The 15,509-nt window shown below is 52.8% G+C and overlaps 1 protein-coding gene across 1 annotated transcript in view; it reads right to left on the reverse strand.

The window, feature by feature from the left end:
* Positions 1–6,604: 6,604 nt before the first annotated feature.
* Positions 6,605–15,509, reverse strand: part of GLP1R (glucagon like peptide 1 receptor) — a 34,993-nt gene continuing 26,088 nt past the window's right edge. The window contains exons 8-13 of the mRNA XM_025270571.3: positions 12,991–13,051; positions 12,370–12,439; positions 12,166–12,254; positions 11,695–11,833; positions 10,770–10,811; positions 6,605–7,134 (exon numbers count right to left, since the gene is read on the reverse strand). Coding sequence (XP_025126356.2) covers positions 6,967–7,134; positions 10,770–10,811; positions 11,695–11,833; positions 12,166–12,254; positions 12,370–12,439; positions 12,991–13,051 — 569 coding nt within the window. The 3' untranslated portion in view covers positions 6,605–6,966. The remainder of the gene's footprint in view (positions 7,135–10,769; positions 10,812–11,694; positions 11,834–12,165; positions 12,255–12,369; positions 12,440–12,990; positions 13,052–15,509) is intronic.

Below are 15,509 nucleotides of genomic sequence, written 5' to 3' on the forward strand. Positions count from 1 at the left end.
GCTCATGTTCCATCTCTTCATTGTCTCTTTCCCACCTGTCCTTCCCACCCTTGGGGATACCCAGTTTCTTCTCCTTCCTTGTCCCCATCTGGAATCTATCTTTCCCTATTCTCCAGTTCCCTGGCTACATCTGTCATCTATTCCAGTTTGTACTGCGGTTTTTTTCCCCCACTGTTTCTGGCAAGGGAGACCTGTTTTCAGTATTTAGAGAAATGTGTGTGTAAGAGCAAGACAGAGGGAAGGAAGAAAGGTGGGGAGAGGTTGAAAGATACCGAACAGCATGTTTATGGCATAGTCTTTTGAGAGGATAGTAACAGAAGACACTGGGTTGGGGCAGGGGGATTCCTACTCCTTGGGGAATGTCAGCACTCTTGGCAGATGAGTGAGATCCTTCACAAATTCTGTGTGGAACTCACTTATCCCTACCGGTGGGGATCCATCCCTGGAATGTGGCTTCATATCACATGTGAATACAGATGGGTCTGGGGGCCAAGAATTCTCACTTATTTCCTCCAGGGCTGGCCCTCAGCAGAGTGGGCAGCTCTGCTTGCGCTTTCTTTAGGCTGGAGCTAAGCCCTGTTAAGCCACCGTGCACCCTTTCCCTGCATCATTGTGACTGTCATGTCGCACAAATGTGGGGGTCATTACTGGTTTGGGCAGGTGTTTTCCTGGGGGTTGGCAAGGGAGAGGAACCCTCCTGGCTCCATCTTGCTCCTGCTGAGTGGCAGAGCAAAGACCCAGAAAGATGAGACTGTCAACAGAGGAGAGAAAGAGGCTGAAAGCAGCATTGGTACAGACAACACAAACACAGATGTTCTGCCTGCACGTCTCAGGAGCTGGCTGTATTTGTAGTTTGCTCTCAGACTCAGATTTAGGACTATTATGCCTGAAAGGGACAATTCCCACAGCTTGTCTAAAAGAGAGCTGTGTTTAAAGAGACATTTGGATAAGTGTAGTGATCTTTAAGCGGGGAGGGGGTGGGGTGACTGAAATGGTGGAGGGCTTAGGGAGAATCTGCAATTCCCCTGCTCTTCTGTGACAGCGAGTCACAAATTAGGAGAAAAGTTCATTTTTCCAAAGATGAATCTCTTAACGGGCAGCTCTATTCAAATTCTGTGGCCGCTTCGCAAACACGGTTTGTGCTTTTTTTAAAAGATGGATTTAATGGACTGAGTTCATTTAGACAGGAGATCAAATGAATGAGCAGAATTAGAATACACATCCATTTGGCTGCCAGTCATTGTGTAAGCCACTCGACCACCCGACTTCTCTAATTAAATGACATTGCAGTCCCTGCATAAAGGCTTCGATGGATAAATTAGTACTTGGTAAGTGCTTTGAAGATGAAAATCATGATATGAGTAATGAGCCAGAATTTTTCCTCCCCTGGGGCTGGAAATGGCATCTTTTGTGTTTTCCTGCTACACTGTGAGTCACCTGGGTTGACATTGCAGGAAACCTCCCCCCAAGGAAGAGTGGGAGAGACACAGTAAGGACAGGTTTTTATTTGACTTACAAGGCAGATTAGGAGAGAGTGTAAATCCATTCGCATCTGTACATGAATTACATGCCGTACACATTTGCTACCTGTAGTCACGGGTCATATTTTACATGAGTTTATATATTAAGAAATCGCATGAAGATTACCTTGTTTAAACATTCATGAAGTACAACATCCCCCAAGAGAACTGAAGACAGAAATTCCATTTTGTCCCTCCCGAGAGCTTCACTCACCTTCCTCTTGGTGCATCTCAGCTCTGCATCCACCACCCCCTGCTGCAAAATGTTCAGGTTTATCTACTTTGAGGGTATGATGATTATTTTTAGTGGGAGAAGCTTAGAGGAAATGCAGATTTGGAAGTAACGCATGAACCATTTGGCAAGGTCGAGCCCTGTCTGTCAGCTACGAATCTTGCCCCTTCCTGACTACTCTCACTGGCTTCCCTTGCAGAGAAGCCTCAACACTTAACTTGTATGTTCCAAACTTGGCTGAGAGCTCCCCCCGCCCCCACCCCCTGCCAAATCCAAATATTCTCATTTATATATATATATTTTTCTCCCAGATTGCACTGACGCAGAGATAATCAGTCACACTAGATTGTCTGGGCTGTGAGAGCTTTGACAGGCCCCATCAGGAAAGGTTGCTTAATCCCAATGTAAGTTAGGATCCACGCTACTGGCTGCAGCCCTCCTTACTGCACTAGAGTGCAGGATGCGGTATGTGACTTCAGCCCTGACTGTGCCCCACTCCTAGCTGTACCCCGAAATTGGTCACAGTCAAGAGCATGGCACTCCTAGCACAGCTGGTGGGCTCACCTCTTACTGATGCAGCCAGGGAGAAGCGTGGGAAGCCCACTGCAGGGATGGGAGGTGAGAGGGGGTAAATGTTGTGCTGGGGAAGAGGTCGGATGCTTTAAGGGGAGAATGTTCCCTTGCTGGATGAGATCCCCAAAAACCAGCTAGAATGGCAGAAGGGGGAAAGGGAAAACTCACTCCTCAGATAGACTCAGATACAGGCCAAGTCCAAAAGACTTAGAGAGTTAATTGGAAAACAATTATACTTATCTGCTTCCTGCCAATCTGTATCCACAGACAGAGCAGAAGTAATTATAGATACCGTGGATACACTGTGGCGTTAAGTGTTTCAAATTATACTGCTTAACAACAGCTTCCTTGGTAGGGCCCTCAGTGTGGGGGTGCGGAGAGCTGCTTTGAGTTAGCAGATAACACCACGGGGGCATGGTGATGCTATCTGCAGAAGTTTCTCACATTGGGTCATGTTTTTCCCCAAGAAAACTTGCTGCAGCCAAGAAAAGAAAAAAAAAAAAGAATTGATACTAATTTGGTTTCTGTTGTGTATTTAGCATGTCATTCACATAGCCGTCTTAGCGGAGGGAGCCGACATGTCTTTTATAGCTTTTGGCTCCTCGGAGGAGCCAAAAGCAGGGTCAGCGCTGTGGATTAGAATCAATTCAGTGGGGGGAAAATAAACATTCGGAGTGTATCTTGCCTTCCCCGAGCACGTCGCAGGCATTAGCAGTAATGGGAGCTCTGTCTGTGCATGGAGAGAAAGCATCTAGCTCAGGCTCCCACCATTCTCGCCCCCCTGCTGTGCAGCCCCCTGACCTTCACAGTGGGGAGGGGGAGTGATTCTGGATTCATCTCTAACTTTATACTGCTATGCACAGGAAAAAATACACACACACACACACACACAGTCTTCTTCTAGAAGAAACAGAGGAAGAAGTAGGGACAGGAGCTGCTGAAACATGGCCCACACAGATAAGGTGACCAAGCCTTTGGGGACCTGGATGTGAACCGACTCTATTTGCCCTCGGTGGCGGCTGTGCCACCTTTTCCAGGCTTGCTGCTGCTGCTGCTAAGTCACTTCAGTCGTGTCCGACTCTGTACGACCCCATAGACGGCAGCCCACCAGGCTCCCCCGTCCCTGGGATTCTCCAGGCAAGAACACTGGAGTGGGTTGCCATTTCCTTCTCCAATGCATGAAAGTGAAAAGTGAAAGGGAAGTCGCTCAGTCATGTCTGACTCTTAGCAACCCCATGGACCACAGCCTACCAGGCTCCTCTGTCCATGGGATTTTCTAGGCAAGAATACTGGAGTGGGGTGCCACTGCCTTCTCCGTCCAGGCTTGCTAGTCTTCTCCAACTTCAGGGAGTACTAGAGAGGCAATACTGAGGGTCAGGTTGTTAGGTCCTTGTTTAGGTTCTTTCAGTCCACTCTGCAGGGCTATCAGAACACACAACTTCTCAAACGAGCACAGATGCATCAGGGAAACACTAAGCTAACCCATTAAAAGAGCACTGGATTTGCTATCTGGAATGGCTCCTCGCTGTTTCTGTGTACACTTGAGCTCTAATGCATTTCATTTCTTAATTTGAAGACAAGGATGAATGAGGTACGTGGGATGACAGCAAAGCACACCCTCCCCTCTTCTCAGTGGCATAAATCACTGAAATGGCACCTGAGCCAACTGACTTGTCTCTCTTTGCTGCTGTGTTTTCTCTTTAACAGAAACTCCACACAACACTGCCAACTTTCACCGAGAGTGTCCTGAATGGCCATTTCTATTTTTCATCTATCCTTTCCAGAGGCTTCACTGGACTGGGAGGCAGAAGTTGGCCTGGGTCCTCTCCCAGTTCAGCCACCATCTAGCCCTGTGACCTTGGGCAGATCACCTCTGTAAGCTTCCCTCCTCAATTCTCCAGATCAGAGCAGTGAGATGTCCCGGATCTTTCCCTGCTGAGTCTCTGAGAACTCCACTGCTGTACTCTCCAGCATAAAAGTGCCTTGAGGCGACTGCAAATCATGCCTGCAAATCAGGAAAGCTGCTCTAAAGGGAAGGCAGCCTTGCAATGTAAGTGGTTTGTCTCAGTTCTGTGGTTTAGCTGCTCCAAAGATTCAGATGAAAAAGATAAATTGACATGGTTTAAGCCCCTCACAAGGTCAGTGGGGAGCTGGCCAGAGTGCTGAACACAGCTTCTATTCATGACAGTCATCAGACCTGGCTGCACGGCTCACACACACAGCCCCTTACCCTGCCCCAGGACAGAGGCAAGCAAGAGTTTTCTCAGCAAGCTCCAGACTTTGGGCACCAGGCATGTAAACAGCCAGAGGAATTTCTAAGCACACTGCATTCAATCGTTCCCAGATCTGTTAGAGAGCTATATTTAGCTTGGGAATAGCTTTGGAGAGAGTGCACTGCCACTCAAATGAATATTAATAGTGCGGGTCTTAGAGCAAAGAAAATATTTCTTCAGTTCAGCATCTGGTATGTATCTGACAAGGAAAACACTGCTTGGTGTTAAAAGGCTTGGGGCAATTGGGGTGTGATGAGCACTCTGCAACTAGGAATCAGTACCCGTTGGGAAAAGAACTTAGAGGGTAAAACCAAATTGTCTGAGCTTCCTTCCCAAGTGCCTAACTAAACACTTTCTCCCTACAATCTTTCCCCTCAAAAATTTATTTCTTGAAAATAATATTAATCTGTCTCTTCGTTGTTGTACAGTTTATTAATGATTCTCAAAAATCTTCCAGTTTACCCAAAATGGAAATACTTGCACCAGAGCTGGACCCCAGCCAATCAAACCCACCAGCACTCTCCTCACCCTAGCCCCCACTCCAAAGAGAAAACCAATGCCTATGAGGCTGTCTGCCCTCCTGACTGGGGAGGCAGGCATGTCCCCACCCCCAGCTCTCCACATTTTCTCAAAGAGGCAGCCTGCACAAATCCTTTCTTTAGCCTGAGGTTCAACTTCCCTATTAACATAGACACAACACTCCACTGAAGCTGAAGTATAAGAGGTTTTCTGCTTGATGTGTTTTATGTCCCATTATTATTTTCCCTGCACATCCTGTGCCTCTCTGAGGGGCAGAGGAGAGTGTGTCTGGCACAAGGCTTTGCGGGAGGGTTCCCGCCACTCAAAAAAAGGAGGGAAAGATCAATTCCCTTAGGAATTCATCCGAAGACTCTCCCTCTGCCCACCCAGAAGACGTGAACTCCCAAGGGTTCTCTTCTGCTCTGCGTTCTATACCTATGAACTCAGTTGCCAGCCTCCGTGGCATGGCTTTTCCCCTTCTGTCTGGGTCTCTGCAGTGGTGCTACATGTCTGCTTTTCCTCCGTGGCTAGATTGAAAGGTTTTGCCTGTCTAAGCTTCCCTGAGGCTCATTATTTATGGGATGAGATTGGAGGCAGGGCGAACATTAAGTAGCTCAAAGCATGGATGAGTCAAATTAATAACTATGGTACAACCCCAAACAACATCAAAACCACCACTGTGGTTTACTGCTTGTTTCCACCAGTTGGGAAAATTCAGAATTTCATGTTTGTACAGACAGAAACTATTCACAGCAAAGACAGAGAAATGAGCAAAGTATATACAAGCTCCCACGTTGGGGGAATTTCACAGGGAAGTAACCAAAGGGAGGGGAAGCCCACCCCCATGGTCATGGTGGGGACTGGTACAATTCCTGGAAGAGTCTCTTTTTGGTCACATCCCCTAAAGTTAAGACAGCGCATTCAAACACCCCATGCAAGATAGGTAATCTAGTCACAGGTAAAAAGTATTTCCATGGAGAGGGGCAGGCTGTCTGTCTCTCTGTCTCAGCGCCTGTGGGTTCCCAACAGTAGAGAGTAATCTACAGTCCCAGCAGGGACATTCCTAAAGTCCCCTAGATGAGCCCCACCAGGATTCTTGAGCATCTCTAGAATACGAGTCAGAGCTCACACCCAAGGCTGGACTCCTCCACAGTGAACCTGCCCTGGGAGCAGGCACCAAAGCAACTCAAACATCCAAGGAAGAAGTGGGAGCCAGAAAGGGGAAACTGTGAGGCACCTTCTCGATGTTCATTCTCAACACCACCCCCACGACGACTTCTAGAAATAGCTACTGGAGGGTGGACAGTGAGACGAGGGGCCAGAGGAGGGGCAACAAGCCTGTGCCCAGCATCCCTTAAAGAGGAGGCAGGCGGGGGTGGTGATGCCAACCGGAGGCAGGTGGAGTCAGCTGGCGTTACCCGAGCTCCAAGTTTAGCTGAGGTCATATCCGCCTCTTGCAGAACCATGTTCTCTTACAAGGCCACTAATAAGCCATTGACCTTGAGTTTGAGTCTGGGGCTGATGTTCTTCTCTGGGGGAACCCCAGGGGCCTTGTGGCTTAACGAGAAGAAATCCTCCTCGTTTTAGCAGCAATAGCTTTTTCCTCTCCACCTGCCACAGTGATCAAATTAACAGGTTGCTTCTCCTCAGAATAAAATGTGTCCTCAGGTCCCAGGAGGCACTGCCCATTTGCCTGTCTGATGGGCTCGGGACGGGAATGCAGGGAAGTAGTGTGTCTGCCTCTGGTGCTCCCCCAGCCCCCTGCCCCCCAGTCCCTGGGAGGGTCTCTCCCACCTGGGGTGGCCGCCCAGGCCGGCAGTGAGACCACAGGGAGGGAGGCGCCCGAGTCTCAGCTGCAGGAGGTCTGGCAGGAGGCTGCGTACACGCTGCTGCCTGCTGTGGCCCCGCAGCTCAGGCTGCTGGTGGGACACTTGAAGGGCTTCATGCTGTTCTCCCTCTGGACGTGCAGGTGCTCCAGCCGCCAGCGCTCCCAGCTCTTCCGGAACTCCATCTGGACCTTCCGCAGGGAAAGGAGGAAAGCAGAGGCCATCAGACAAACCAACTGCCCATGAAATGGCCCCAAGATTACATTAGGAGGGAAGGGAAAAAAAATCCAGTGCATTATATTAAGAGACACAAGTCAAGGGCTTCGGGCACCTAAATTAATATCCCCATAAAATTGTTTCTTGTTGTTTCCTATTTTCTGGCTCTTCTTGGGAGGGAGACGGGCTTTGCTGATCTAATTGGTCTCTTGCATCTCTAAACTCTTGTGACTCAGCTAAGTACCTTTCACAATCCATCACAGTATCAGTTAGCGGAAGAGAAGGAGTGACAGAGAGATGTGGGGAGAAGGGATGTGGAGAGAGAAGAGAAGGAGAAGAGAGAGTCTGACTTCAGAGCCCTCTTGGACGACTAAGAGGGACAGCCTGCCCTGCCCCTCACTGTGTCAACACCAGACCCCTCTAAACTCCCCCAAGGGCTTTCATCCTGGCTCCAGGATGGAAGGGCAGAGGAGCTACGGAGAATGAGGCTGGGACTAGTAGCAGCCTGAAAGAGCAGGCTGCGGACAAGGACTTCTCAGCCTGGATTTGAACTAATCCCAGCCAGGAACTGGACTCAACCCACAGAGGGTGCAGCCCAGGTGAGTTCAGCCAAGCAGAACTGCTGCTGTGCTCAACTCAGCAGAACTCAGCCCTCCCCATCAGCAAGAGCCTTCTCGAGAGGGTGGAAGCTTGGAGCCCACGTGGTTAGAGCAGAAAGATACAACCCAAGTAACACTGCAGAGCCCCAGTCCCTTGAGGGCTGTGGCGATGCTGCGGCTGGCTCCTGTGATTCCAGCCCCCCACAGAGGCTGCTGGAAGCTGTACAGCCAGTCCAGGGCATCCAGAGAGCTCAGCCAGTGGACACGCCTCTACGTCTGCTTTCCAGAGCTTCTCTGATGCGCTCCACATGCACCACCAGAACTCCTCACACCAGAGTGTCTGGGGCCCAGGCCTGCCCTCTTGGGCTCCATCCAGCAGGGTGGCCAGCTGCCAGCAGCTGTGGGTACATGGCTCGCTGCCAACATCCCATGGGTGCAAACACCCCCCTTCTCTTCCTGCAGGGCTGCCATCCATCTCACTAAGCCCAGCAAGGTGCCTGGCATGGCCACATGCCTATCCCTTACAAGAACTTTATCTGCACTGAGTGAAGCTGAGATGGCCCAGAGCCTGCCTGCCAGGATGGTCCCCGGGTCCCGGGCAGCACCTCCAAGCCCGGGCTGGGGTAAGGGAGGGAGGCTGAGCAGACACCACCCACTGACCATGGCTCTTTGCCAGCTTACTGCCCGGGTGAGTGAGTGTGATGCGTGTGTTGATAACTGGCATGACGATGCCTGAGTCCTGCAGTGGCCTCTGCTTGTGCAGCCGCAGGAAGGCCACTCTTGTGGCTCAGCCCTTCACTGGGGAGATGAGAAGAGAGACGGCCAACTGAGGCACATCCCTGGGAAGCCAACTCAGGGACTAGAGAGGCCTCACAGATACAGGGAATTGGACAGGATTGGGACTGTGTCCCCCTCTGCCTCCCTCTCCCTCAGCCCTTTCCATGAACCTCTGCTGCGCTCCCCACCCCAATGACAATTGTCATTAAAAACCATCATTTACAGGGCACTTACTATATCCCCAGCATTCACCAAAGATTGTTAACTTTCACAGCAACCCTGTGAGGCAGCTCCTTAGTCCTTGTTTAAAGGTAAGGAAGGGCTTCCCTGGTAGCTCAGACAGTAAAGAATCTGCCTGCGATGGAGGAGACCTGGGTTCCATCCCTGGGTTGGGAAGATTCCCCAGAGAAGGGAATGGCAGCGCACTCCAGTATTCTTGCCTGGCGAATCCCATGGAGAGAGGAGCCTGGCGGGCTACAGTCCATGGGGTCTCAAAGAGTCGGACACGACTGAGCAACAAACACTTTCACAAAGGTAAGGAAACTGAGGGGCAGAGATTTAAGTATTTCTCCCAGTCTCAGCCAGGATCTGACCCTAGATCTGGGCTGACTCTAAAGCCAGGCTCCTAACCCTCCGTCTCCTGCCACTTGGACTATTTAGGCCACGCTTGTTTCTGCCGTGTCTCCCCCATCTTGGTAGGTACCCCATGAGAACTGGGACCACATCCTCCTCTCAAAGCTTGCACAGTGCCCGGCATAGAGCAGGTACTCCATACATGTTCTCTCAATGAGCCAAATGAATAAATGACTAAATGAGCACCGAACATCGGATTCCTTCTTTTACTGAGCTCTCATGATCCAACAACAAAGACAACAACACACACCCTGGACCCCTGGCTCTCCCGCCAGCATGCTTCCTCACTCTCAGGTGGCCCTCATCCCTGCCTCCCAGGTCCCCAGGCCGGGCACCACGCCAGGCTCTGGGCTTTGGGATGAGTTGGGGGGGGTCACACAGCTGGGCAGGAGCAGAACTGGGACCAGCACTCGGGCTCCCAAGTCACCAGAGCCACAGCAAAGCCACCCCTGGGCCTCCTCCCCTGTGCCCATGCCCTGCCCACTGGCAGCTGGTGCAGGCCTTGGCGGCCACACAGGCCCAATGCCAGGGTCACAAGTATCCGGTATTGCTATGGCAACCCTGGGTCTGGAGAACAGCTCTTACGGACAGAGGGCTCAGCCCAGGAACCACAAGTGCTCGGTGACATGTCTGTCCGTGTGTCCGGAGGAGCTGGGCCCGAGACGTCTGGGGATGGTTGAAAGGAACCAGGCGGTGCGCGTGAGCAAGGCAGGTGCTCTGGGCCCTCCGAGCAGGGTCTCTTGGACCCCACAGCACCAGCCTGTGGGGAGAGGTCAGTGGGGATCTGAGCAGATACCCCCTGCTCCCACCCCAGCCACCAGGAAGCCACTGGAGGAGCAGACCCCCTTTCCTGTGGTGGGGCGGGCTCTGGCCTGTACATATTGAAGGTGCTCTCTCTCCCTCCAGGAAGAATTCATCCCAGTCCCGACTCTGCACTATTTCCAGGCCAGACCTGGAGTGTGTCTCTGACCGTCTCTGATCTTCAACATTCTCACGTGAGAGAAATGAGAAACTCGAAACCAAAATTTCAGCAGGAAAGCTTTTTGGGGGGAGGCAGAGATAAGCAAACGAGACAGTGGTTTTTAAGGCGCCAAGAATGTGCCTTGTAACCGTCATCACCCTTTACATCACATGGAATTTTCCCTGCCCAGCCCTATTTGTTCCCTCAGGGCCTCAGTGCTCGAGATCTGTGATCTACTTGTGTGTGCACATGTGCGTAAGTGCACACGCATGGGCCCACATAAGACATCTGAGGACTGGGGGCCAGTTTCTTATATTTCTGCACCCCCACTGACATTCACACCCCACCTGCCCCACTCCCATCCCCAGCATCAAGAGCCCTTTACATGAGGCTGTGTCTTCCCCAAGCTCATGTGTTTGTTAGGGCATCCTGTCCACGCACGTGTGTTTGTGTATGTTGGGTGGGGGAAGAGAGAGAGAGGGTGATGGAACAACACAGGGACAAGACACCTCCTGAGCGCTGGTGCCTAGTGGGGTGAGTAGCGATTTCAGCTGAGAAGCCTGGACAACCCCACTGGACAACTCCAGGACAGTCAGTGCAGCAGCCCCACCAGGAGTCCACGTCCCTCCACAGGCCTCACCTCGTTGTTGACAAAGCAGTACAGGATGGCCACCATCAGCCCCTGGAAACAAGAGTCTTGTCAGCAGGAGGAAGAGGAGGGAGGCGCCCTGCAGGCAGGCCTCGTCTGAAGCTCCAGGGGGCCCCAGCCTCAGCATCTCCCTCCTGAGACTGGGCAGCCAAGGCAGGCCCAGGCATGGGGGTAGTGGGTTCCTTCTCCTTTCATTTCCAGAGGAATGAGAAGACCCCTTGCTCAGAAACTGCAGAATTTCTTCAACCAGGCTCTCCTGGAAGAGGCCCAACCTGAGAAAATACACTTACCACATGGAATTTTCCCTGCTCGGCACTATTCATTCACTCAGGAGCCCCAGTGCTCCAGATCCATGATCTATTTGTGTGTGCGGACATGTGTGTACGTGCACACACATGGGCCCACACAGACATCTGAGGGGTTGGGCCAGTTTCTTACATCTCTGCACCCCTGTTGATATTTGACTCCCCACCCCCAGCAACAGCTAATACTAGTGGAGAGGCTCAGTTCTCAGCTTTGGAAACTATGTGACCTGGAAATCTCGTTTTAACATTGCCGAGCCTCAGTTTCCTCCTCTGTAAAATGGGAGACTCCTGCATACTGCCTCGTATTCTGGGAGGATGAGCTGCACAATGTCTGTAAAGCGCCCGCCACCAACGAGCAGCCCAGGGGATGGCAGGTGCTATGCCAGGCTGGGTGCCCAAGGTAACATCCAGGAAGGCTTCTTATCCAGTGCGCTCACAGAGAAGACTGGGTAGGTGTCAGGGTACCTGGGACTCTGGCTCTGCTCCAACCACGTCCCCTGGGGAAGGGCCGCTTTCAGCCCAGGCCCCGGGCTGCCCCTTAGTGGTGCAGGCTGGTCTCGCCCCGCCCCCACCCTGGGACTTCTGGACTGGGGCCCCCGCCGCGAGGTCACCTGGAAGGAGGTGAAGGAGAGCTCAGTGAATAGTTTGACGAAGCGCAGCAATCCCCGGGCATGCTCGTCCATCACGAAGGCGAAGATGACCTCATGCGTCCCCAGTAGGGGGATGAGTGTCAGCGTGGACTTGGCGAGCCTGGGGGGTGGGGCAGGGACATCATTCTGGACCTCTCTCATGGACTCTGCACCCCCTTCAGTGCTCCCAGCGCCCACCAAGGCCTGGCATCTGGGTCACAGAACCCTCCCCCACCGAATACCCTGGGACGGGCTGCCTGGAGGGGAGGAAGTAGAGGTGGAGACCCCAGAAGCCCAGGAGCTGCCCAGGTACAGGGGTGAGACAAGACTTGAGGGCTCAGGCCAGGCCTGGGTGGAGGAAGAAAGGGCACATAGGGATCAGCACCCAGGATCTCCCTCTGTGCCCGAAGGAAGGGCTCAGCGTGCCTGACAAGGGCGACTCCGCTACGTCACCTGCACTTGATGTCTGTCTTGCACATGAGGTTGGCCTGCAGTTTGGACACCACAATGCAGATGACCCGGACGAAGATGAGGAAGTTCACCTGCAGGCAGAGGGGAGGGCGACTGGAGGCCCTCTCAAAACGCCCTCGCGACCCCATCCTCCCTTAGCACCCGGGCCCACTGCAGCTCCCACCGCCTGCCCACAGCACCACTCACCCCGATGGCGAAGAGGATGGGCAGCCGGATTATGAGCCAGTAATTCATGTTGGAGTTCCTGGTCCAACAGCTGGAGCGGAGAGAGACACACAGGCCCCGGCTCGAGCACACAGAGCCCCCAGCTCCCAGTGCAGGCACCGGGCAGCCCCATACACAAGGGCATGCAAAGTCACACACACACACACACACAGCCACACAAACACTGCCGCCAGGAGTCACCCGACAACCAGTCCCAGGGTACACACACTCACACACACACACACACACACACACAGAGTCCTAAACACACAGAGATACGCACAGCCCCTTCATGAACCTCCAATCACAGTCACATGTGTCCTCACCTTCACACACAAATAACAGGAACATTTCACTCACAGTTGTTACAGGAAAGCCTAGGGGGACATCACCTACCCCCCAGACCAGCACCCTTGTCATCATAACATCCAGGGAGGGGGAGGCTGGGGGATTGCAGAACTAAATTCATAAATTTAGCTCCTGGTGCCTCAGTTTACCCTCCCAAGAGGCAGTAACTGCACACCCCAGGGGCCAAGGAATCCCATAGGGTTTGAGGACGGTGACCTCAGCACACCCCTCAGCCCCTCGGAGCAGGACACTCACCCCTCGTCCTCATAGAGGTACTTGACGATGCCCCAGGGGATGACAAACAGCAGGGGGACTCCTAAGAGGGTGGGGGAGAGAGAGGGCAGAGGGGCTGGCAGGCCGGAGCCCTGCCCGACACACCCGGAGGCCCCCGTCCGGGCTCTCCCACCTCCAGCCCTGCTCCTTGCCTGGCCCCGGCCATGTTTTCTAACAGGTACAGAATTAGGCTGGCATGGGTGCTTCAGAGAAGCGGCAGCAAGAGCCACCCTTCCCAACTCCCCACACTCCTCCCTAGAGAACGGTCCCCACCACATGGGCGCCATGACTTTCCTCACAGTCCACCCCCTCCCTGGGCCAACGGCCAACTCTTTGATGCCACCCACCCCTGCCTGGGCCCACACACCCATTTCAGTCAACTCCTGTAGCACTGAAAGTCCCTCCAGGTACCCGCCCCAATCCCCACGCAGCTGCCCGTGGCTGGGTGGAAGCCTGGAGCAGAGACAGGAGCCCTGTCCTTGACACCAACAGCCCAACTGACCACGCACAGGGGCCACACTGACGCCAGCTACCACAACGCTGCCCACATGGACGAGGCAGGATAGTGTGGCAGACAGCCTCTAGGATGACCCCCAACCACCCCACCCCTGGTATTCACACCTGGGTGTGGTCCACACTGGATCCAGATTGGTCTGTGTGACCAACATACAGCAGAAGTGATGGCATGCCATTTCTGAGATTAGGGTAGAAAAGGTCTTCAAGATTGTAAAAGGCAGGTCTTGGGCTCTTTCTCTTTTAATCTGGTCACTTGCCCTGGGGGACACCAGCTGCTGGGTCATGTGGGCACTCAGAGAGCCCATTGTGGTGAGGAATGGAGGCCTCCAGCCAACAGATAGCAAAGACCTGAGCTTCCTGCCAACAACCTCGAGAGTGAGCTTGGAAGAGGATCCTCCAATCCATTAAGCCTTGAGATGATAGCTACCCTGGCCAACAGCTCCACGACACCTCTCTTGGAGATCCTAAGCCTGAGGCAGGCAACTCAGTTGAACCTGGAATTCTGACCATAGAAACTGCAAGATATAGTTGGTGTTTTAAATATCTAAGTGAGAGGTCCTTTGTTACACAGTCATAGGTAACTAATACACTGGCCCCTAGTTCCTTAAGGACAGAACCTAATTCATCTGCAGGGCCTCAGTGACCATCTCACTCTGGAGTTCAGTATACGTTCACTGACTTTCGATTGGACTGTCAGACTTCGCTGTTGGTCCAGTGATTAAGAATCTGCCTGCCAATGTAGGGGACACGGGTTTGATCCCCGGTCTGGGAAGATTCCACGTGCTGCGGGGCAACTAAGCCCGTGGGCCACAGCTACCGAGCCTGCACACGTAGAGCCTGTGCTCTGCAACAGGAGAAGACACTGTGATGAGAGGCCCACGCACCACAAGAGAAGATGCCGCGATGAGAGGCCCATGCACTACTGGAGTAGACCCCGCTCGCCGCAGCTAGAGAAAGCTGGTCTGTGGCAACGAAGACCCAGCACAGCTGGGTCTTTAAACATTAAAAATTTTTAAAAAACTGGATGGTCCATCCTCATGTGACCGACAAGGAGCTGCATCAGCAGCTAAACAGGCCACAGGTGGGACTAGAACACAGGCCTGCAATCCCACCACCTGATGGCTCTCAGCACCAACTCTGTCTAAGCCTGTCTCTGTTGGTGCCTCTCAGGGATGGAGATGTGGGTGTCCGAGAGGAATAAGAGTGTGCGTCTAAAGGTGAGTGGCCAGGATGTGTGTGAGGTGGTGGCGGGGAGTCCATGTGTATGCATGTGTGGCTTCGGGAAGCGCATTTCCAGGGCAGAACCCACTTCATCACCTTTCCTGCTGCCATCACCCACATCCTCAACACACAGACGTCCACTCAACAGCAGCTACCGAGCAGCTTGCGCTCCCGGAGCAACTGTACTTGGCTGTGCAGATGGTCAAGCACGGAGGGAGCAATGCGGCTCACGGCTGACCAGCACGGTCATCAGATAGCCTTCTCCTTAGCTATTTATTTTTACATAACCCCGACCTCCCAGCATCCATGTTGCTTTAGTAACAGGCCTTCATGAGACTGGACAAGAGGCAGACAGCTTCCCAAGGCTCCAGCACATAGCACCGAGCCTGTCACATAGAAGATGCCCAGTGAGAATGGAATGAATGAAGTGAAAGAGTCAGTGTATTAGTGAGACAAGGGAAGCTGTCCAGGCAATGCCAATGCCCTGAGCCACACACACATCTGGACACCTCTGTCTTCGACATCCCCAGCCCCCTGCTGGCCTTTTTCTGAGACCCTACCCCACGACAAGGGAGCTCACTCATGTTAAAAACCAGACCTGGTGAACTTCATTCATGCCTCAGCATCTCCTTAACAAAGTCTTAAAAAAAATGCACGCACAGCTCTGCTGCTTGCAAACATTACACACTCCCTGCTGGCTTCATCTTTCTCCCATTTAGAAAATAAACAAGACAGGCTGGAGAAAAAGGCTTGAATGAAGACAC

This window comes from Bubalus bubalis, chromosome 2 (assembly GCF_019923935.1).
Source record: "Bubalus bubalis isolate 160015118507 breed Murrah chromosome 2, NDDB_SH_1, whole genome shotgun sequence".
NCBI classification, from domain to species: Eukaryota; Metazoa; Chordata; class Mammalia; order Artiodactyla; family Bovidae; genus Bubalus; species Bubalus bubalis.